Here is a 25,204-nt window from a genome sequence, read left to right as displayed (position 1 = left end):
AAGATGAACCGTGAGTTTGTGATTCATTTATATTGCTTTTAGTGTTTTCCTTATCAGCTTAATATAATTAATATAGATTTTTTTTCATGGCAATATACGCTTACCAGCCACACTTTGATATACAGTGCAATAGCTGTATCAAATATCCTGTCCCGAAAAGGTTGACTGTCAGGAATGTATTCATTTATCATTATTACTGTGGTTATAGTTCTATACCCCTTCAAACTACAACCACAATAAGGAACATATTGTTAAATGTACCATTAGGACAATATACAAAATCATATTGTTTATTTCACAATATTCTTTTCTTGTTATTTGCATCTAGATGCTGCTTCCTGAGGGAATTCACAGAGATAATACTAAAATGTATGAAGAGGTGGAGATTCCACCCAATGAACCAATGCCTATTGGCTTTGAAGAGAAACCGATATACATCGCTGAACTGGATGAGGTAAGATGACATTGGGCATCTTTTGTTTGTCATTGTCTCTTCACTCTCTTTGCGAGTAATTCATTTATGAGTCTCCTACTTACTCTTTCTACGTAGCAGTGTTCTTTTGGCAGCAATTTTAGTATTTGTCTTAGTCTTGGGTGATGACGTACGTTCTCGATTGGGACGTACGTTACCCTCTAAAGGTATTGGAACGACAAAGTCAATTCCTTTGTTTTTGTTGTATACTCAAGATATTTGAGTTTTCGATCAAATGATTTATATGAAAAGTTCTGAGGGAAATCTTCACCCGGACCTTTCACCTTTAACGGGGAAGTCAACCCGAACATATTTTTATCAAGAATATATTTCCAGCCGCCCCACTAGTTGAAACACGGCATTCTGATTAATATTGCATTTTTGGAATATGATTTAAGCAGCAAAATCAACCGCTTTTTTGCCATCTCGGAGGGCGGCCATTTTTTCACTTCTGTCAACTGAAAGTGACATCACAAATGCTCACGGCTCAGCTTCAGAAAACAGGTCAGCCGTGATTGGTCATTACCTGAGCCCTGAGCAGTTGTGATGTCATTTTCAGTCGACCGAAGTGACAAGATGACCGCGCCCAGAGATGGCTAAAAACGGGTGGATTAACGCTTATTCCACAAACGCAATATTGATAAGAATGCCTTGTTTCAAATAGTGGGCTTGCATAGAACATATTCTTGGAAAAAATATGTTTGAGTTGACTTCCACTTTAAGTACAGTAACAAAGTATTCGTACTTAACTTTTAATTTTTTTGTTTTGTCCACTATTCGTGTGTGTGTGCGCACCATTTGACCCAGATTGGACAACTGGTATTCAAAGGAATGAAACGTCTAAACAGGATCCAATCATTGGTGTTTGAGACTGCTTACAACACAAACGAAAACCTTCTAATTTGCGCCCCAACTGGTGCTGGCAAGACCAACATCGCCATGCTGACCGTCCTTCATGAGATTCGGCAACACTTACAACCTGGTGGTGTCATCAAAAAGGATGAATTCAAGGTACAGTACGAACAGTGGGGCTCAAGAGTATGAGAAAAGTGGTCACAAATGCTACCTTTTTTTTTCTCAGCGTCCGCAAGTAAGAATTTTATCTGGTCCGAATGCTTACTTTTTTAATGCACCCACCAACAAAGGGCGTATATGAAATGTTACAACGCGGCGACAATTTTGAGCAGCATTTTCCATTCATGGAAATTTTAGATGTGTCTCATATGCACAATCAAAACAACGATAGCAGTTTGTGTTTAGCCATGTTGGATGGCGCGTTTACTAAAAGCTTGCTTATGTAGGCAGAATAAGTAAATATTACACTACGGTAGGGGTGGGCGATCTGGCAAAAATATCATATCACGATATTTTAGAAAAAAAATCCCGATCACGATTTTATCAGATCTATCCATCACCTAAACTACTTCTGCACAGGGTGGGCACTTCAGAGTTGGATCACGGAGCAATAGAAAAAGAGGGCTTGTTCACTTTATGTGCATGACTCTTTCTTAATCAAGAAATATGGCATCAGTATGCCCTTTCCAAAGACAACAATGCATGAGATGTTGAAATATAAATATTTAAACAGCATTTTTGTACGTGTTCAAAGATTCAGCTGATGGCAGCCCATGCAAAAGGCATCGGTGTGTGTCTTTTAAATCTGTGGTGTCAAACAGAGCATAAACGGAATAATTCAGACACACAGAGAATTTGCTCCCTATAAGCATGCTCACATAGTGGCTCTCCTGTGACAAAACAAGCACTTCAAATACCAGATGTCACTGTTGAGCTCTGCAGATAGATGTATCTCTACTGTTTGTCAGTAAACTTAGAATTGTGCCATTTACCAAATTTTCCTATGGAGGTTTATCACCAGCATTTTACAAGCTCCTCTTTCCTGCCCTTATTACTCTCTACCACTTCCTTCATCTCCCATCATCCCCAATCCAATTTACCCTGCTGAGGTGTCTAGTCTTCTCATTCATTCTCTCATGCTATGTACTTATTTTTGTGTCTGCAGATAGTGTATGTTGCTCCAATGAAGGCTTTGGCAGCTGAGATGACCAACTACTTCAGTAAACGATTGGAGCCACTGGGCATCACTGTCAAAGAACTCACTGGTGACATGCAACTAACCAAAGGAGAGATTCTACGAACACAGGTACCAACGACCCACATACTTAGATGCACATACACACAATTAGAATATGTTCCAGAGGACCGCCAAGTGACTCATTGACTTGGCAAAAACATGTGCAAAATTAATGATTTCCATATATGTGTCATTTTTTGCACTCTTATTCATGTGTGGACCTGTGTGTTGCATATTTAATAATCAAGTTATTATATATTGTCTTGTGCTGCTGGACAATTTTCGGTGTAGTTATAAGCCACCCTATCATACTTGGAAGCTAAAAAGCCTGGAGTACTTAATATGTAGCGTATCTATGAACAGTTTCCAATGGTTGGGAGATTGATTCACATACAAACTATTGAGCACTTAACAAACTGCATTTATAAAGAAACTTTTAGGAACTGGTAACTCTCATGAACAGGTTCACACACACGACTTGTTTTTGTTATTTGGCTTTTGTTTTGTTTTTGTCCTTGTTTTGAAATAAAAGTGACTTGAAATGTCAAAAATGTTTGTTGGATGTTGTCTCATCATTTATATCAGATTTGCAGTATTCTGTATATCGTCGCTGTCCTGTGAAAAACATGTATGGCCAATTTTATAGTTTTTAAAAATGTTCACATTATGGAATGTCTGTAATGTGGAAACACCATTCACGTAAAAATAAAAAAGATATTAAAAAATGGACATAAGTGTTTTTCACAGGACAGTGACGATATGCTTTTTGAAATTGTGCAGAATGCAACGCCAGTCATTAGCTGGCGAACTGTTGTGAAAGATTAATCATGGTTAACATGAATATTTCATTTGTGAATTAATATCTGTCATGGAAGATTAAATGTTTTCGTATGTGTCGCCAGATGTTAGTGACCACCCCAGAGAAGTGGGACGTTGTGACAAGAAAGAGTGTTGGAGACATTGCTCTCTCCCAGATCGTACGTCTCCTAATCTTGGATGAAGTTCACCTTCTTCATGAAGATCGAGGACCAGTACTGGAGAGCCTTGTTGCCCGAACCATAAGACAGGTATAGAGCCACATTATTATCATCACTAAGCTGTTTTCCCTCAAACATTTCAGAATCCTGCATTTATATTTTTATCTTAAGAAAAAATGGCAAATTACCCCATTGTGGTCTTGTTAACAGTTATCTTATTGTATCTTATTTTATCTTGGAACTACAAACGACACTGGTTATTGCAAGACACATCCAATCTCTTGAAATAATTTATTGAAAAATGTTTAGTATTTACTGCAAATATGCATACAGAAATTGAAAACAATCTAATATTCCCTTTTGGAATCTGCGAAAAAACAATTCGGACATGCTTTTTCTCAACTGATGTGGGCAAAAGAGAACGACAGCTGCATATCATCGCTGTCATGTGAAAAACATCCAACGTCCATTTTTTTTTTTCATTTTTCTTATTTTCACGTGAATGCGGTTTCCGCGTTCCAGACATCACCTTAATTTAAATTTTCATTAAAAAATTGGACATACGTGTTTTTCACAGGACACCGACAATATATTACCTCGAGGACCTGCTTTGCACTTCACCAAAGCTGAACTGTTTAGCCTTACTTTAGCCTGTGCCTAATGCTGCGGTCAGACTGAACGTGATTTGAGCATTTCTCGCATAGTTTTCTCCTTAGTTAGTTTAACGAGTCATTTCAATCAAGGTATAATATGCAATCTATATCAGTTAATACATGTTGCCGTAGTGGACCAGTCCCAAAAGGAGCATTATAAAACCCTGTCGATTCATGCTTGTGGATGTCAATTAGAAACATATGCCAGGTTATACAATTACTTAATGGCACAACCTTGCTGCATGTTATATGATTCTGATTTACATTTTTTGCATGTTTACTGCTTTGCTCATTGGCTTTGTCAGTCACAATTCTCCTCATTATGTAAACTCAGTGTTTTTTTTAATGCTTTGGCCTACCAGGTGGAGTCCACCCAGAGTATGATTAGGATTCTGGGATTATCAGCCACACTTCCCAACTATCTAGATGTGGCCACCTTCTTACATGTCAACCCGTACATTGGCCTCTTCTTCTTCGACAGTCGTTTCAGACCAGTGCCACTCGGACAGACCTTTGTTGGCATCAAAACTACTAACAAGGTAAAAGGACGCAGATTGCAATTATTTGGTAACAATTGCATCAGTGTTTGTTTATATATACTTGATCAAGTTAGCATTGATCTGAAACATGGTCTTGCTATACCAACAGAGGAGAATATAGTACAGTATCTCACAACAATAGTCTGCTCACGTCAGAAACCAGTTTATATTTTCCCAAGGGACGATCGTAATTTAGAATAGTCACAGTTTGTATGACAGTATAGGTTTATTGTCCTTTAAAATTTACTCAAAATACATCCTTTATTCAATAGATAGGTACCAACACAACTGAGTAGACCTCACAGTGAATACACAAATGTCCAAATTGTGCCAGTCCATGTTCAGTTACCAAAGGAAGGGAGTCATGATTTGGGTCAGATTGTCACTGTACATGCAAGATTTTCTACATGAACCATCGCTCCCCAGCGCTGGTAGGCAGCCCCAGATCAGGATGCTACCACCATAGTAATCTATATAAGTCCTTACCTGGACGCTACCACACAAACTGGACACATCTGAGCCAAACAAGTCAAAAAGCATGCATGGTTCCTGTAATCCATGCTCTTGGACTACTTATGTGAAAACTGACAGGCTGACATTGTGCTTTTTTTAACCACTGTAAAGTGTTAGTCTGTTTTTGAAGCATTCATTCATTCATTCATTCATTCTGCGCACGAAAAAATGAAGCACAAAACAAAAAGAACATTGCCCGCGGACCAGACTTGGGACATCCTTTGCCTAGGCCACCTTTGTGTAAAGTAACAATTGAATTGGAATTTGAAGCCTGTGGACTCCTCCTGTCAAGACAGCCGAGAGACATATAGGCTATGGGAGGCAATGATGACCATCATGGATTACAAATCTCGACCATAAATCTGTGCCAACAATATCTCTGCTGAACAAATCAAACAGCTTCTTTGTCAACACATTGAGGGGGCAGAGAACAAAACTACCGACTGTAAAGCCTTGAATGGAAAAACGTACTCAGCAAGAACACTAAAGATGAGTCGTGTGTGGGTCATCAAGCATGACAATGACCCAAAATATACTACCAGGGCAACAAAGAAGAGTTTCAAGAAGACATACAGTATATGAGGGTCACGGTGTAGCAGAGTCAGTCTCCAGACCTCAACCCAATAGAAAACCTGTGGAGGGAGCTGAAGCTTTGTGTTACCGGGTGGCAGCCAAGCAACATGAAGGATAGACATTATGATGAGTCGGTCAAAATCCCTACTGAGTTGTGTAGGTAGCTATGTGCCAGTTATTTTGACAGTAATGACTGTGTTGAGTCATTTTTATTGGATACTAAATCTATATTGCTGTACAAGCTATTAAGTGACTAATCTAAAGTACTTTAAATCCAAGTTTAATTTCTATCGTATTATCCCTTGACAGTATATACTTAAACGGTTGCTGAGATGTGAGGAGTTTTGTGAGCTACTATGTATCACAAAAATGAATCCATGATTCACAATGACATACGGTATTTTGCTGTTTAATAACATGGACTGTTTTTGACTCCTCAAAGTGTCTGAAAAGCCGACATTAATAAGAACATGACATGACTTTATGAATTAAACTAATAATTGTGATGTTCCTCTTCTGCTTAGATCCAGCAAATTCATGACATGGAGGAGGTTTGCTACAACAAAGTTGTTGAACAAGTCAAAGCTGGTCATCAGGTAATGTCTTCACCCTTTTCGGATAAATTGTATTTAATGACATAAATGTCCAATTTAGTGCCACATACACACTACCAGCCACAATTATGATCACTTGCACAAACTAATGTTGTCCAAAAGCAAAGCTGTATCTCGAACAGGCATTCAGAGAGAATTGTGGTTGTAGTTTGCTGTTGTGTAAGACTCTACATGTATAATGACAACTATTTTTAATTCCATGTGAGTCAAAAAATTAGGAACAGCTCTATTTCTAAAGTTTTGGCCAGCATATGTAAACTCAGACAATGCTTCAATCAATATACATTATTCAATATAGCAGTATGCATCTCTCCAATAAACGATTTGAAATGCATTATCATAATCATAATGCTGATGATGATAACAATAATAATAATAATAATTAATTATATGTATAGGTGCCTTTCAGGGCATGCAAGGTCACTATGCAAACATAATTAATAGAAAACAAGCCGGACAATAAAAATTTTACATAAAACATCAACTAAAGCAAATTAAATGAGCAACATTAAAGTGAAAAGCAATCCAAAAAAGGTGTGTCTGTTTTAGGATTATTTTTTACTTGTCTCTTTGTTTGTGTGCGTCCAGGTTCGTGTGCGTGGTAGAAAAGTGCTAAACAATTTTTTAGCTGTAACCATGGCAAATATAAACATTATTGTATACAAAAAGGGCAAATAACTTTTTACACTGCACATAATGCGCAGTGCGCTATTGACAAACCCATTAATTGCGTATGTGCTTCTACCACTTTTCCATTCTTGCTGCTGCTTGTCGTCCTTGTCATCCTCCTCAGTAAAAGCTAGAACTTTTTTATGTAAATATGACAAATCCATATTGCCTAGCTGCAGCCTACTTCATGTCCAAACAATGGGGAATAGGCACTGGGCCATTCTGTTTGGTCGCTTAGCAACCAGTGACAATTGTGGCTTGCTTGAGGTGGGCCGTCGCCGTCCTCCCTGCTCCCTATCCTGCCTTGAACGCTGCCAAAAGCAAGTGCGGTGTCAAAGCCCCATAAAACGTTGCACAGTGATTTGTTAGCATAAACAATGTTTCTCTTCATAAAAACTTGGTTTTCACTTAGTTCTATATTCTACAGCAGTGGTCGTCAACAAACCCATTTATTTTAACCACACATCCAATAAAAACAAGATAATTTCACTTTGGGGCTGGAATGAATTAAATGCATTTCCATTCATTTCAATGGGAAGGAAACATTACCTTGATATGTGAAAGTTTCGGGTTACACACAGGTTCACATTCCACTATATATCAAATGATACATGACATATTCAACAATATAGATAGATGTACAGACAGACAGAATTCTGTGTTAAATATGTCATATAATGTCTCAGGTAATGGTGTTCGTCCATGCTCGTAACGCTACAGTGAGGACAGCCATGGGGCTAATCGAGATGGCTAAGAACCATGGAGAAACAAGTGTCTTTCAACCAGACCAGGGTCCAGACTACGGCCAGTGTGAAAAACAGGTAGAAAGCAAATCAGCCTTACATGCAGTATGTTTGTTTGTTTGTATCCATACCATAATTATGTGTGTGTATGTGCACCTGCCTATGTTTGTATGTGTGCACGTGTGAACACAATGGAGAAAGATTGGTTGCGATCGGGTCATTAATAGTTTATGCACTGTGAGAGTACACAGAGGTGGAGCTGTACTTTCCCACAGAGGACGGCCAGTCGAGCTCAAATTCCCACATTTCAATCACTTGCAGCAGAAGCCAGTGTGATAAATTTAGTAACCGTTTTCCTTCATTCTCTGAGGATGAGGCATGATTGATGTGTCGCTAATCTCCCCTCTATTTAAAAGGGATATGTATACAAATCAGATCACTTTTCTTGTGTTCCAAAGCTGGAAATAGAGACAGGAGATTATGTCGGGCGACTAAAAATGGTGCCTCGTCAACTGATTAGTCTTTGAAGCAGATTTTCAAACGCAATTGTCACAACTGTTCCCGAAATATGTGCTCATAGAATTCAGTTTGTTTCATATGCTCAAAGTTTACATTACCTCAACCCAATCTCAGTGCAATGAGTATTATCCACTCCATTAGTTTTTCTTTGAGTGTTTGTCGGTCGGGCATGCGCTTGTGAAGCAAGGGGCATCAGGGCGATTCCACTTTAAGCCCACACAGAGATAATGCACCGCTTATTTGCTCTCTGGAAATTGCCCTGCATTAATATTTATAGGTGTGCTAATCCCCCAATATGCATATGCAGAGAATTAAAGCACCTCTAAGGTCAGTCATATAAATTAGTGTTTATTTGTTCAACTTTAACAGATACATGTCCAAACAACTTTTCTATTTTTTTTCCTCCGTTGTTATTTAATTGGTTGTATCAGGAGAGTTTGAAAAGCTGCAAATGAAGGATTTATTGCTTCATTTGCAGTTATTGCTGAATATAGTTTTTGGTAAACTGGTGATTGCTATCCATCGTTTGCTAACAAGTGAAAACATAATATCCAATTGGCATTTACTGCTTAAGTAATGTATACTTTACACTTCATATGGTGCATTATAGAGAAATAACGTATTTGCAAGATGGCACATGCATTGTAATATTTGTCTCATCTTTCGACTTTCTTTAGCGCTTATTCGAATACAGTGGAGGAGGGTGTGTTTTATTGAAATACATTGTTTCTACTGTGCGTTTTCTAATTCTATAAACCCCAATTCCGCTGAAGTTGGGATGTTATGGCAAATGTAAATAAAAAGAGAATACAATGATTTGAAAATCATTTTCAAATTTAATTGAATGCACTGCAAAGACAAGATTTTTGTTGTTGAAACTGATGAATGTTGTTGCTTATTTCCAAGTATTTTCTTATTTTGAATTTTACACATGCAGCACTTTCCAAAAAAGGGACAGGTACTACAAAAGATTGGGACAGTTGAGGAATGCTCAAAGAACTCCTGTTTGGAACATTCCACAGGTGAGCACGCTAATTGGAGACAGGTAAATGCCATGATTGGGTAGAAGGTGCGGAAAGGCTCAGTTGCAACGTAGAGCCTGAACTGTTGAGCAACTGAAGTTGTACATCAAGCAAGAATGGGAAAGAAGTACACCTACAAAGCTTCAACAGTGTCCTCAGTTCCCAAACACTTAGTGAGCGTTGTTAAAGGGAAAGGCAGATTCATCAGTTTGAACATATATTTTCTTGTCTTTGTATTATATATAGGATTTGCAAATCATTGTATTCTATTTTTATTTCTGTTTTACACAACGTCCCAACTTTGTTGGAATTGGCGCTCGTAGAATTTATATGCTTGAAAGTGCTTTCATCGTTATGAATTTACCCTTGGTTTTACAGTAATGTACTGTTTGGAATTTGTCCATATCAAAAGCTGCCGTGTGTGTTTATAGTTTCCCAATTTAAAAAATGAACGTTTTTTTGGGGTTTTTTTTTTTCCGCGAATACAAACTTATTGAACATTACATGAAGTGTGACACAAGGCAATTTATTGCTTCACTTCCTTTGTTTATATTTTATTTACTGTTCATTCCAATTTGCTGTACTGTACTCTCCTTGTTAGTGCATAGAAGAGATTTGAGAGTTTGCGGTGACTCGATCCAGGCTTGCTGTCTACATGAGCCTGCTTGACTTTTCTTCTCTGCTGACAATCAAGCTCCTGCCTTTTCCTTCATGTTTTACTTCTTTGTCTACCTTGATTTTTACTATGCACTCCCTAGAGATTAAGCACCTAAGAATAGTGTGGAGTTTAAGAGACACCTTGTGGTCCCATGGGCTTATTACAATACATTACTCTGTTTTGTAACCCTGTTGAAAATTTGCAGTCTAGAAAAGGAAAGAAAGGTATAAAATAGTGAAGCTTCCAAGGATGCACTGTACATTGTGAATGTTTTCAAAGTAGTATGCATGTTACTTAAAAAAGTAGTTTCAAATAAGTAATGATAAAGGAAAAGGCCATCATTGTGTCATCTATCCTTTAATACGCATTCTCTTTCATTGAGAGGGATGTCTGTGTTTTCAAAATCTCTGTGTGTATTCTTCAGATGCTCATCTTTAACTGTTGTTACCAATGCAGGCAGACTGCATCTGAATATGTAGCCCCCTGGGATTTCACATCACCAACACACAGACCTCATTAATATGTGTTTGCTTTCATTTGCTGCTATTTTTAAGAAACTAGTCCACCACCTGTCCACGCATCTCGTAAGATCCATGACAGCTTGTCACCATGCTCAAAACAGCTTTGTGGTACATTGATCCACAGTGATGAGCCGCAAGGCAAAGACAAATGAATGATTCAGTTGAATGGCATGCCCATATATTTGAAAAGAAATATGGATATGGCTCAAAATAATATAAATTAGAATCCACCCACCGCAAAATCATTATGGAATAGTTTTGGAGTGCAGACTAGTACATTTGCATCTAGTTCAACTATCAGTAATATATAGTGTATTCGGAGGATAGGTTACCAAACTTGACCGCAAATCGTGAATTTTTGTGATTAATACTCCCACAAAAGTGATTATAATTGTCTATATTCATAGTTGAAATCATGAATAAACCACAAACTATGATCCCAAAACACTTTAAAAGCAAATGCTCTCAATTATTTTCAAATATTGTTGTACCCTTAAAAATATAGTGAACAGTTTACGGCGGAGCACGCTCTTTTCCTCTTTAAACTGCGTTTGCAAAGTCTTCCCACCACCAACTTTGGTTTTTGTTTTTCCTGCTGCTATTTTGTGTATCTGAAGTCCAATGCTTGCACTCTCTCATTTTTGCCTACGATGGGAGAATGCATAGCTGCCTCACGTGAAAACATAGGTGGCACATCTATATTAGCAATTTAGGGTGTGTGGACTGTCGTTCAGGTGATTGAGAAATACTGCTTGACGGATATTGAAGTGCTGATAGTAAATTGCAGACCTTTTTGTGTACCTATGGAGTACAGTGCTGTGTTCAGGTTGGCCGTTTATGTTCCACAACAAGCCAAAAAGACTAGACAAATGCTGATGCATAGCATAAACACAAGACTGCACAACTAGTTGCAGTTGGAGATTTCAATCACTGTAAACGGAGAACTGTTCTCTCAAAGTAGATACATACTGTATACGTGGACAGTGACGTAGACAGTGTTTTGCCACAACAATATTTTTTTCTGTTTTAATTTTTTACTCAAGGTTGCCCTTAAAGTGGAAGTCAACCCCCAAATTTTCTATACAAGAATATGTTCTATGCAGCCCCACTAGTCTAAACACAGCACTCTGATTTTAACTCATATTCCACAAACACAATAGTCTTGAATGTCGCCCTTTTCAACAACTGCTGGCAAGTACATATTATCATAGGCAACATTTACAATACATAAACGCCTTATTGAGTATGTCGACGGTACAGCCGTACTGAATGTTACAAAGTGAAGCTACTTGTGAAGATGCCTCGTTTACTTGGTTCTTGGAGATGTATCATCAAGCAAGAAGTCTCTGAATTAACACCAAACCATTGCCTTCGATTGTATTATGCCATTCTAACTCAATTTTACAACTATCATTTTCCAATTTTATGGCGAATAAAATGGTGGACATATCTGCAAAGCAATATGGTGGATGTGCTGACATTGCTTCGAACGGGCCACAAGATTCAATGGTTGTCTGCAGCAGAAATTTAAAGCAAAACGGAAAAGAAAGTTTATCTCCATTTGAGGTGTCCAAAGGGTTTTTGGCTCCCGCGGTTTCTTTTATGAAATGAGTTCAAATGGCTCTCAAGTTGCCGACACTAATGTATTATGATCCTTCTCACATGTCTAAAAGCGTAATGTAGGGAACTAAACGTCGCCTGCCTAATGTCCGAAACCTGCAATCAATAGTTAGCAAAAACATATACTCACATGAACTTCTGAAAACATATCAGAATTATTGCCCAAGTTTTACGGATTGTCTGGCAACGAAACAGCTCCACTTCTCACAACAGGTTAATTTGGCACATTTTACTCTGATTTTTACACTTTGAAATCACAGTGTGGAAGTTTGTAATGTTCTGTGGCTGCTGCCCCATACTGAGGCCCCATTTTCTAAAAAAGGCTGCATCTTTCCTGTGCAAATTTAAGTCCCAGTAATCACAAACGTCCAAACTGCTTTTATTTATATCTATATAGCTGTCATGTGAAAAACACTTATCTCAATTTTTTTCAATTTTCTTATTTTTACGTGAATGGTGTTTCTGCATTACAGACATTGCATTAACGTGAAAATTATTATTTTTTTCCGAAATTGGACATAAGTGTTTTTCACAGGACAGCAATGATATGTAACATCAGTTGTATAGTTTTCACCAAATTTTCAACAGGTAACTCAACCTCCAATGTAAACTAAGATTCTCTGCACGTTCACAAGCAGGATTAACAATGAATAGAGCTGGCAGCTAGTTATCTGTGGGCAGAGTGAGTGCGGCAGCAGCAGCATCAGCAAGTGACAGAGCCTAATGGGATCTGATCAGGAGCTTAGGTCACTGCCATCTCAGATGTAGCCATGGCACAGCCTATATCAGCGCTGACTCACCTCAGATTAGGACCGAGAATCAAGTTTGTGACACAGAGACACATCAAAGCAAAGCCTCTGCTGTAGCATTTCAATTCCCTTCCCTTCCCTTACTCACATCTCACTTGGCTTTCTTGCACAAACTGGACTGAAGACTTCTGCCACTAGGCTGCATTTTGCTTTTTTTTCTCCAAAGAAATAGCATATATGCATATGGAGTTTCTACAAAATGTGTTGAACTGGAAATTATTTTTGAAAATGTTGTTTTCTTTTACCTTATATTAGCTTATGTTAACAACCAAATAAATCATATAGAGCAAACATGGAATTACAGTCGGGGTTCCTTTTTACAGGTACAAATTTAGCACCTTTTTTCTGACAGTGTACGGCTCTCAACATAAATTAGTACATTGCCTTTCTCTCTCAAGAAGAATTTTCCAGAATTTCTGATTTACCTTTGGGGGTGACAGCGGCCCGGCGCATTCGAGCCCCTATTTGGCAGTGGTTACTAATCTACTGAACAGGCAGTAGCCTGGTACCTTTTTTCCACTCATATGAACATAAAGTAGTTACAACGGAAAGAACTGGCTTTGCTCATAATGAGCAGTAGGAGGAGAAAAAGGAGAAAATGTAATAATAATGTGTGGCTGTGCTATATTTTAGATTAGGCTAACATTTCTATTGTTATAATTACTAAAATCAGATGTTTCTATCACTCTTCCATTTTCTCCTTGTTACAAACACTGGCAAAAATTCTGGAGTCGCACGCCTGGAGGATGACCATTTAATTTGTAATTTTGGAGGGGAAAAAAAGGCAAATTACGCATGTTCCACAAAACACTTTTTATTCAAATTGCCACCTTTCTGTCTTTTTTTGTTAACACAAAAAAACAAGTAAGAAAGAAAATTGTTGTCGTCATCACACTTATTTTTTTTAGGTCATCCTTAAGTAGAAGAAAAAAATATGGAATCACTCAATTCTGAGGAGGAAAATAGCGGAATCATGGAAAAAAAAAACACTACAACACAACACCTCTAGGACTTAGTTACACCATGTCAGGCTGATATAACAGCTTGCAGTCTCAGAGGTATGGACTTGACCAGTGACAAACAGTATTTGTCATCAGTCTCGCTCCAACTTCCTGTGAATGCTGTTATCAGCTCAATTTTGCAGCTTGGATCTATCTCATTGACCATTTTCTTTAATTTCCACGACAGAGTTTTGATTGGATTGAGATCTGGACTATTTGCAGGCCATGACATTGACATTGTAAGTCTTCCTTAAAGGAAGGCTTTTATGATTTTTGCTCTTTGGCAAAAAACTTTCATTAAAATGCATCTTGAAAAATGATGTCGTCTGCAAATATCCTTTCAATAGCCGGAATCAGAAAAGTGTCCAACATCTCAAATGAACTTGTGCATTAATTGAGGATATAATGACTGCATTTACCTGACATGCAGCACCATGGCCTCAATGACTGAAAATGTGCATGTTTTCTTCAGTTGTCTTCATAAATCGCACTGGCACCAGACAAAAGTTCCAGCATCATCACCTTGCCCAATGCAGATTTGCAATTCCTCTCTGAGTATCTTTTTCATCCAGTCGTTCAAAATCCATGATTGTTTTTCTTCACCCTACTAGCCCTGTTTTTTTTGTTTAGGTGTTAAAGATGACTTTTATTTGGCTTTTCAGTATGTAAGTCCCATTTCCATTAAGCAGTTTCTTAAAGTTCAGTCACAGATGTTAGTGTTAGATTTTCAGAGACGCCCATTTGTACCTCATTTGAGTTGTGTGCATTTCCTATTTTCAAGGCTTAGTGCCTGAAGTTTTCTTTGTTAATGCTTCTAAGTCTTCCTTGGTCTAAATCACCCAATAAGCAATATTAAATGATAATTGATTAAATGCATAGATGTGCCTGCTTCTTTTAAGACATTTATGCTGCCATTAAGTAAATTCAAAGTAAATAAAATGATTAATTTCAAACCAATTTCCAATTAACAGGGTTTTTTTTGGTTTAATTTAATATTGTGAGTCACTGTCAATCTTTCCTTCATACCAATTAACACAACTATTAATCTTGCATGGGAGGACAAACTGTAATGGCGGCACTCGAACAGCGGCTGCAAGTCGGACAGTTTAAAGTAGACACTCGACCAGATAATGTACATGTGTAGATTTCACAGAGTATATGTTGCTTGACTGTTCTGGTTGCCTAGAGACTAACGGCCCTGTGTATACAGCCACGATAGCAAAGGAGTGGCTACAGGACACCTCTGTGAATGTCCTTGAGTGGCTCAGTCAGTGTGCTGACTTGAATCCAATTGAGCATCGCTGTAGGGATCTTAATGCACAGATGCTCCTCACCCAACCTTATGGATCTTAACAGGTGCTACAAAGAGGAATGTTGTCCAAAGATAATTGCATCATTGTCCAAAGATAATTACATGCTGTTGCACTCTGGTTTTATGTGTAGAATTTTAAGGGGAAAATGTATTTATTGCATTTTGAAATAAGTCTGTGACAAAACATAACAAAATGTGGAAAGAGTGAAGTGTCGTGAATACTTTTAGGTTGCATCGAAATTATCAATTCATTTAGGCCTGTCAGTAGCATCTTTGAGCATCAATCTGCAGTTAGTGAGGGAGTATTGCGATTCCTTCCACAGGTGGAGTTTGTGGTATTTATTGTAGTTGCTTCAACAATTTACAGGTTACACATATTGGATTGCTAGTTTGAAAAAGTCCAACTTTTTTCAGCTATTTTTTATGTCTAACTATATATTTACTACAGTTTCACCTTTTATCCCTGAATTTACAGGACTGCATAAATGCCTTTTGCCACGAGGTTTGCGCTGTAATGATCATATTATTTCTCCACTCATCAATTTCTTTTACCACCAGTACAACCAGAATATTCTAAAATAATTTGTCTCTTTATTTATTAATTCAATGAAGGAAATTATTTACTAATAATTTTTTTTGAAAACTACATTGCATACCCATCTAGTCCAGACCACTCTCAGCTCAACTGCTGGCAGTTATGGTCCGTCTTAACTGTGCAGAGCTGTCCTGTTGTGCTTTAACCTCCATTTAGATGCCCGCAGAATGAGATAAAGCCCTATAATGAGGACTCCCATTGAGCACAACCAGGTCACGACCTACCTGTCAATCATAGATACATTTCAATCTGTGTGTTTGTTTGTGTGTGTAAGTGACTTGTTAGTCGCAAGTTCAATGAAAAATGTAAATCTTATTACCTTTATTTTTTTTTCAAATCCATCTCTTATCCTCTCAAAATTATTGCAAAGACATAAAGAGCTGTTTATTTTTTCTCCTCAACACTGTAACCAGTGATATATATATATATATATATTTATTTTTTTTAACCAATATCTTTTGCCTGAAATTTTAGATCCAGCGCTCCAGAAACAAGCAAATGAAAGAGATGTTTCCAGAAGGTTTTGGGATCCACCATGCAGGCATGTTGCGGGCTGACCGCAATCTAATGGAGAGTATGTTCTCAAGAGGGTACCTCAAGGTGCTGGTCTGTACTGCCACCTTGGCCTGGGGAGTGAACCTGCCAGCCCATGCTGTTATAATTAAGGTTCTTTGTTTTTACATTTTCTTCATTTACTTTTTACTTATGTGTATCTTTAAAATACAGTGGACATAAAAAGTCTGCACACCCCTGTTCAAGTGCCAAGTTTTTGAGATATAAAAACATGAGACGAAGATAAACCATTTAAACAGGTTTTACTCCATTAACGTGAACTATAAACTGTACAAATGAAAAAAAGTGAAATCTTTTCAAGAGGGGAAATTAAAACTGAGATAATGTGATTGCACAAGTGAGCACACCCTCTTATAACTGGGGATATGGATGTTCAGAATAAACCAGTCGCATTCAATCTTATGTTAAATGTGAATTAACACACATGCCCAAATTAAGAATGATTCTGATTAAACCAAATAAAGTTCAGGTGTTGCTTTTAGCTTCTCCTGACATTTTTCTAGTCAAATCTTATAGCACAAGTCAAGGTCCACAGACAACTTCCACAGCACCAGAGGGATCAATCTTATTGTTCAAAGATATCAGTCAGGTGAAGAGTAAAAAGTAATTCCCGGGGCATTAAATATACCACGGAACACAGTGAAGGCAGTCATCATCAAGTGGAGAAAATATGGCAACATTACCGAGAACTGGACATACCTCCAAACTCTATGAAAAGATGAGAGCCACAAAAATAAGCATGTTTCCAAGACCAGACTTTCACATGCAGTACTTTGCCGTCAATTTTTGCACCATGTACAGCACTTGCAGCGGCGGTTGTTTTAAAGTGATCTATAAATAAAGTTGAGTTTAGCTTTTCATTACGTGGCACTCACGTCTTACTTTTATCACCATTTCCCGATATTATCAGCAACTTCTCTCAGGAGCCATGTCATTCACAAAGCAAATTAAGTGTTGTGACATTAGGGGAGTGGTTAGCTTGAGCTGCAAGGCATCTTACTGTGGCGAGCAAAACTGCCCCTTGTGTTTATATGACATAGAAGGGCTCATAGTAATGTTACAAGTGAGTTATAGTAGACTGACATTTACTAAAAATTTCTGCAAAGTCTATTGCATTACCTTTTCACTCACCGACTCCCGTCATGTATGTGCCTGGCAAATATCGATAATCGGTCCATCCCTATTTTTCACCCTCACAAAAACCTGGCGTTTGAAACTTGGTGTGGACCGCTCATCTTCACAAGGGTCGCATGTGAGCTGGAGCCCATACCAGCTGACTTTGGTGAGGGGCGGGTACACCCTGGACAGGTTGCCAACGAATTGCAGGGCACATGTTGACAAACAACCATTCACACTCATATTCACAACTAAAGACAATTTAGTCTTCAAATAACCTTAGAACAATGTTTTAAGAAATGATAGCCTTCACTGGGATTCAAACCCCAAACCTTAGTACTTTGAGGTGGATGTGCTAACCACTGATACACCATGCCACTTTTTATACTCACTGTATAGCTCTCATTTTCATGTACAGACTTTGTAGTCTTTGCTGAAATAAGTTATGTCTTGTGGTTGCAGGGGACACAGATTTATGATGCTAAGCGTGGCACCCTGGTGGATCTCGGCATCCTGGACGTGATGCAGATCTTTGGTCGTGCAGGACGGCCACAGTTTGACAAGTATGGCGAAGGCACGATCATTACCACCCATGACAAGCTCAGCCATTACCTGACCTTGCTCACCCAGCAGAATCCCATTGAGAGTCAGTTTCTTGACAGCCTGGCTGACAACCTCAATGCTGAGGTCAGTCTAGAAGTGTGAAAAAAAGACTTATTTTGATGTTTTTGTTGTATTCATTCAATACCAAATTCAAACATTCAAAGGTTTTTGAAATTTGAATACAATATTAGCATGTTCAGTTAAAAGCATGTATTTATATATCGTGATGTATCGATGAACTGTATCGATAATGTGAAAAACACTCGGGTCCATTTTTGTTCAATATTCTTGTTTCTATGTGAATGGTGTTTCCGTGTTACAGACATCGTCGCATTAACGTTAACATTTTTTTTAAATTCCCAAATTGGACATAAGTGTGTTTCACAGGACAGCGACGATATGTGATTTCTAAACTGGACAATATTGAGAAAAAAAATTTGGTGAAAGTACACATTTAATTCAGGCCTTTCCATTTTTTATCATCATGTGACGTCAGACCTATGGCAGTTCAACAAACCAGTTCTGTCACAAAAAAATCAGGAATGGGTGGATGTTTTCTTTACAGCACTGTATAAAGGTGAAGTGAATATAGTGTCTGCAACATAAGTAGTGGAAATGTCCATAAAAACGGTTTCATAATCTCATAATGTCAAACTGCAGTGTACATATTTTAAAATCTAATTTTTGATCAGTCATACATTTCAGTGACAATGGTAGCTAGACATTCACTCTGCCATCCCACCCTCCTCCCCCGAATAATATACATCCCATGAACTGTTTTTGCAAAAGCTACATTATGAGAATAAGTTAAGGACTGTTAAAGCGGAAGTCAACCCAATCATATTTTATTCAAGAATATGTTCCCAGCAGGCCCACTAGTTGAAACACGGCATTGTGATTAATTTTGCGTTTGTGGAATAGAAGTTAAGCAGCAAAATAAAATGCACTCGTTTTTAGCCATCTCTGGGGGCGGCCATTTTGTCTTCTGTCAACTGAAAATGACATCACAACTGCTCACAATTGGTCGTTGTGAGCAGTGGTTGTAGTGATCTTTTGTCTCTTGCTGCTGTAGATTGCTTTGGGTACAGTCACCAACGTGGATGAGGCGGTGAAGTGGCTCAGTTACACTTACCTCTATGTGCGCATGAGGGCTAATCCACTTGCGTACGGTATCAACTACAAGGCCTTGCAGGTTTGTGATCTCACTTTATTTCAGCTTTGTTCCCTGTCACCAAAATCCTACACTGGAATACATTTAATACTTTGTGAAAAAATATCAGACGTTTTGCAGATGAAATCATAACTTTTTTTCAAAATGTTTTTGAATAATATATGGAATGTGTGTTTTAATTAAACATTAAGATTACGAATACTTCAGTGAGATTTTTTTTTTTTATTTTATTATTATTTTTTTTTAAGTTTAACAAAGTCCTTTGAATGTTTCAGATGGATCCGTCCTTAGAGCTGTACAGAAAGGAGCTTGTGGTAGAGTCAGGTAGGAAGCTGGACAAAGCCAGGATGATCCGCTTTGAAGAGCGCACTGGCTATTTTGCCTCCACTGACCTGGGGAGGACATCCAGCCACTTCTACATCAGATACAACACTATAGAGGTAGAGAAATACCGCTGAAAAACAGCTACAATTCATCTCTCCACAACTAAGATAGGCAAGGATATTTAATTCATTGACCAGTTATTTTAAATATTTCTTTCCCTTTGAAGACGTTCAATGAACTTTTCAACTCTCAACGAACAGAAGCTGACATCCTCAGTATTGTCTCTAAAGCTGAGGAATTCGAACAGCTTAAGGTAAGCTTGCCAAGGCGATACAGTTCAGAAAGAAAATAAATTAGTCGTAGCGGAAAAAAAGCCCTCAGACGTCATTTCGTGAAGTGAAAGTCAACACAAACATATTTTTCAATAATATGTTCTATGCAAGCCCACTAGTTGAAACAAGGCATTCTGATAAATATTGCATTTGTAGAATAAGAGTTAATCCACCTATTTTTAGCCATCTCTGGGGGCAGCCATTTTGTCACTTCTCTCGACTGAAAATGACATCACAACTGCTCAGGGCTCAGGTAACGACCAATCACGACTAACCTGTTTTCTCATTGGTCGTTACCTGTGCCCTGACCAGTTGTGATGTCATTTTCAGTCGACAGAAGTGACAAAATGGCCGCCCCCTGAGATGGCTAAAAATGGGTGGATTTTGCTGCTGGACGCAATATGAATCAGAATGCTGCATTTCAACTGGTGGGCCTGCTGGGAAAATGTTCTTGAAAAAACTATGTTTGGGTTGATTTCTTCTTTAGGGCTGAGCAATATTTGACCTTGGGATCGTGTACCCTGTAGACATGAGGGGAAAAACCTTCTCTCACCAGCCATGATGTGATCTACCCACCTTAAGAAGCGTTCAGATTATGGTCCAAATTTCTCATGTTCGGGAATCATGTTGGCAGGTTCGTGATGAAGAAATGGAGGAGCTGGAGCAGATGCTGTGTAACTACTGTGAGCTCCCCGCGGCAGGTGGAGTGGAAAACGGCTATGGCAAGGTTAACATTCTGTTGCAGACTTACATAAGTCGTGGGGATGTTGACAGCTTCTCCCTCATCTCAGACCTTTCATATGTTGCACAGGTAAGAAATAAACTATTGAAAGACGGTAATATTATTAAATCCATTTCTGATATTTGATAGTTTCTGCTTTTCTTCTGCTTTTGCCACTTTGCAGAATGCTGCTCGAATTGTTAGGGCATTGTTTGAGATTGCTCTAAGAAAGCGTTGGCCAGCCATGACCTATCGACTGCTCACGCTCTGCAAAGTCATTGACAAGCGGCTTTGGGGCTTTGCCCACCCTCTTCGCCAGTTCTCCAACTTGAGCCACATTGTACTGACTCGATTGGAGGAGAAAAAGCTTACTGTTGATAAACTAAAGGATATGAGAAAGGATGAAATTGGTAAAAAGAAACGACTGCTTTTAAACTTAGTACATGTATCGTAAATGATTATGATGAAACGAACAAATTTAGTATTCATTATTTTGAGTTTTATTCACATCAACTGATCAATCATTGATCTTTTTACTGCACTCAACATATTTTTGCTTGAGTCACTTTCATAAGGAATGGCTTGAACAAGATATAAAGCTCAGAAAATATCAAATGTTTAATATTCAATTTAATGTTATACTGCCTAAAAAAATGACATGCAAAAAAATAACTACACAGAAGTCATATTTTCTTAAAGTAAAAAATAATACAGTATAAAGATGCTAAATTTGAAATAATCATTGCAGCTTTTAGGGTATTATGGTTTTTCATGAATAGGTACAGGATCATTCATACCACTGTTTGCTCTTGCCCTCGTACCAGGACCAGTGCCAGTTCTGGCAGGGTCACCACAACGTGGCTCGGGCCTCCACTCAAATAGGCTTAATGTCGGACCCTTCTTACGTTTATGAATTATTCAGTTTAAATCTTATTCCACATTTGCTGTATTAATCAGAGTACCATGTTTTTACTAGTGCTGGCACATACAATGTATTCTTGCTTTAAAAATATTTGGGTTTAGGTTTTAGATCCATGGTCTAAAGTGTTCTCTGACATAATGGCAACATTTGAATCAAACTAGGATGGAGAAACATGTAGTAGTATGTGCAGTTTTTGTTAATATACTTAAAATCAAACTGATAAAGGAGCTGCTGACAGTAATATTCAAATCAAAACATTTAAATCCAAAAATGAGGAGGTGTGCAATGCATGACTGGATATCATAATTTCTTCACTCATTAATTAGTGTACAGTAATGTCTTTCTTTTTTTATCTTCTTAGTATATTAATACCAGGTGTGTTGTTTGCAGGCCACATGCTGCATCATGTAAATATCGGGCTGACAGTGAAACAGTGTGTCCATCAGATCCCTTCAATCACAATGGAGGCCAGTGTTCAACCAATCACACGAACTGTCCTGCGCGTCCGTCTCATTGTCACACCTGACTTCCGTTGGAGTGATCAGGTAAATATGGTGGCCTTTGAACAATGGTCTGGTTACTAACTTGCACACAGTTGTATTTGCTACATATGGTTAGCTGCTTTGTACGGAGCCCCTTTTGCAAGTTTCCAATTTCACTTCATTTGTCTGAAAATTATTTGCTAACAAATATAACTTTTGTTGATCTATCGATGTCAGTGAAGTATTGTGAAAGGCAGACCAATTGAATGCTCCAACCTGCTGCCATTCATACAACTGAATAATAGCTTTGTGTTCAACTGAACAGGCCAAGATTGCACACTAAGATTGCCATTTGTCGAGTAAAGTGAGACATTTCATGGGTGGTGTGCCGTGATATTTTTCTTGTGTAAAATAGGTGACTTAAGTCAATCAAGGTTGGGAAACACTGGGTTAGACATCTAATTTAAGGTGGGGGAAAAAAGTTTAGAAATTATTTGGCTTTTAAATTTTAAATATAGTCAATTGCTCTCTTCAGACAGGCGTCTTCCCAGCTGCCTTTAAAACGGCGGTGGTGAAGCCCCTTCTGAAGAAGAGCGGTTCTGACCCGAGCGTTTTTAATAACTACAGACCCGTATCCAACTTACCGTTTTTAAGTAAGATTTTAGAAAAACTGGTTTTCATCCAGTTGAATCATTTTTTAAATACAAATAATATTTTGGAGAAATATCAATCTGGTTTTAGGATGAACCACAGTACGGAGACTGCTCTTTTAAGGATCTTAAATGATATTAGGTGCACTGCAGACGTGAGAAAACTCACAGTCTTGGTGCTACTGGATCTAAGCGCTGCTTTTGATACAGTAGATCACCAAATTTTATTAAATAGACTTAAAAATCTAGTGGGCATCTCTGGTACTGTTTTTGACTGGTTTTATTCCTATCTCACAGACCGATATTTCTTTGTAAGTATGGATACTTGTTCCTCTAAAACTCATGAAATTAAATGTGGGGTTCCTCAAGGTTCGATTTTAGGCCCCTTACTTTTTAATCTTTATATGCTTCCCCTCGGGGATGTCATCAGGGGACACGGCATCAGCTTTCACAGCTATGCTGATGACACGCAGCTGTATATTGCCGTGTCTCCTGATGACACAGGACCCATTGATACCCTTTTAAATTGCATTTTAGATATCAAGTCATGGATGGCAGATAATTTCCTACAGCTCAATGAGGACAAGACTGAGGTCTTAGTTATCGGTCCCGAAGGTCAGAGAGAGAAGCTTTTACCAAAACTACACATTTTTAATCCCTCACACTGTGTGAAGAACCTTGGCGTCATTTTTGACTCTGAGCTCAGTTTTATTCCTCATATTAAAAATGTAACCAAGATTGGTTTTTATCACCTTAAGAATATCGCCAGAGTCCGCCCGTTTCTCTCTCAGGCTAACACGGAAGTGCTGATGCATGCCTTTATTTCCTGTCGTTTAGATTACTGTAATGCCCTGCTCTCTGGCCTCCCGAAAAAGAGCATTTCACCACTGCAACTACTGCAGAATTCAGCCGCTCGGGTGCTGACGAGAACCAGAGGGCGGGAGCACATTACGCCAGTTTTGAAATTGCTGCATTGGCTCCCTGTGTGTTTCAGGATCGATTTTAAAGTACTTTTATTAGTTTATAAATGTGTTAATGGTCTTGGGCCATCTTATTTATCTGATTTGCTTTTATCATACCAGCCCTCGCGGATCCTGAGGTCCTCTGGCGCCGGCCTTTTATTTATTCCAAGGGTGAGGACCAAAATGCATGGCGAGGCTGCATTCAGCCATTTTGGTCCTCACCTTTGGAATAGCCTGCCAGAGGATGTCAGGTCTGCAGAGACTGTTGATATTTTTAAGAGGAAGCTCAAGACACACCTTTTTAGTTTGGCTTTCAACAACTTTTAAATAATTTATCTTTTCTTTTGATTGAAGATAATTCTATGTTTTGCTTTGAATGTTTTAAAGCACTTTGAGTTGCATTTTTATGTATGAAAAGTGCTATATAAATAAAATGTGATTGATTGATTGATTGATTGTTCTTATTTTTTGTATTACAAAACAATGGTATTCGAACAAATGGGTGGTGTAGATGTTTTTTATTTTTTTTTCAACGTACTTGTAGCTGAAGATAAGATGACCTTTTTATGAACAATTTATGCAGAAATCCTGATAATTCCATATGGTCTCATACCTTTTCTGGAAACTGTATGTTCAGAAACGTCTGCAATTGAGGAATTACACCATTGTCATGAATAAAAATCTGTTAGTTTTGCTTTTGATGCGTGAATTAATTTCTTATTCTTGGCTGGTTGTTTTTATTAGTTGTGTGAAGGCGAACACATATGTTATTCTAAGGCTGCATATAAACCTGCATTACATATTGACTTTACAACGGGCAGAATAATTTGTATAGTGTATGTCATTTCACATCTTATTGTAACCCACGTAAAGAAACATAAAGATAAATCTTAAAAGCTATTAAAATGCATGAATAATTTAAACGGTTAAAATCTAACATTTTGATAAGTAATTAAAATAGTATGATAGAGACAACTTGACTGTATATCAATATACATCTATACAAAATAGTGTACTGTTACTTTAAGACACTCGCTGGGGTCTTGCATCAGCCACACGTACGGAGCTGAGAGCGGGGAAGAGAACAAAGAGATAATTACGACCGAATACATAAATACTTTTGGAGACTTGGAAACATTCTACACGGTCGGGGATAAATAAAAGACTTATTTAATCGATCTACAACCGTTTTGGTGAGTTTAAAGTTATCTTACCGTAACTTTCTTGTATGCTACATGAGTGAATGTTAGCTAAATGTTACCATCGTAGGTTGGTGGAAATGATGTGTACTAAGACCACAATTAATTTCCTCCAAAAATGCGACTTATACTCCAGTGCGACTTATATGTTTTTTACTTCTTTACAATGCATTTTATGGCTGGTGCGACTTGTACTCCGGAGCAGATTAGGTGGCCCTAATTAAGCGGCAATTTTGTTAATTCACCA

General features: G+C 38.1%; 1 protein-coding gene across 1 annotated transcript in view; it reads left to right on the top strand.

Moving 5' to 3' along the window:
• Window positions 1-25,204, top strand: part of ascc3 (activating signal cointegrator 1 complex subunit 3) — a 66,876-nt gene that overhangs the window by 11,199 nt on the left and 30,473 nt on the right. The window contains exons 8-22 of the mRNA XM_086038457.1: window positions 329-454; window positions 1,280-1,483; window positions 2,493-2,633; window positions 3,467-3,631; window positions 4,557-4,733; window positions 6,344-6,415; window positions 7,789-7,923; window positions 16,377-16,568; window positions 18,054-18,278; window positions 19,267-19,386; window positions 19,641-19,805; window positions 19,916-20,002; window positions 20,656-20,832; window positions 20,927-21,152; window positions 22,055-22,209. Coding sequence (XP_085894583.1) covers window positions 329-454; window positions 1,280-1,483; window positions 2,493-2,633; window positions 3,467-3,631; window positions 4,557-4,733; window positions 6,344-6,415; window positions 7,789-7,923; window positions 16,377-16,568; window positions 18,054-18,278; window positions 19,267-19,386; window positions 19,641-19,805; window positions 19,916-20,002; window positions 20,656-20,832; window positions 20,927-21,152; window positions 22,055-22,209 — 2,367 coding nt within the window. The remainder of the gene's footprint in view (window positions 1-328; window positions 455-1,279; window positions 1,484-2,492; window positions 2,634-3,466; window positions 3,632-4,556; window positions 4,734-6,343; window positions 6,416-7,788; window positions 7,924-16,376; window positions 16,569-18,053; window positions 18,279-19,266; window positions 19,387-19,640; window positions 19,806-19,915; window positions 20,003-20,655; window positions 20,833-20,926; window positions 21,153-22,054; window positions 22,210-25,204) is intronic.

Source organism: Filicampus tigris, chromosome 8 (assembly GCF_054856515.1).
Source record: "Filicampus tigris isolate MCC_2025a chromosome 8, RoL_Ftig_1.0, whole genome shotgun sequence".
NCBI classification, from domain to species: Eukaryota; Metazoa; Chordata; class Actinopteri; order Syngnathiformes; family Syngnathidae; genus Filicampus; species Filicampus tigris.
Note: the sequence above shows the minus strand (reverse complement) of the source record. Positions and strands in the feature narration are given on the sequence as shown.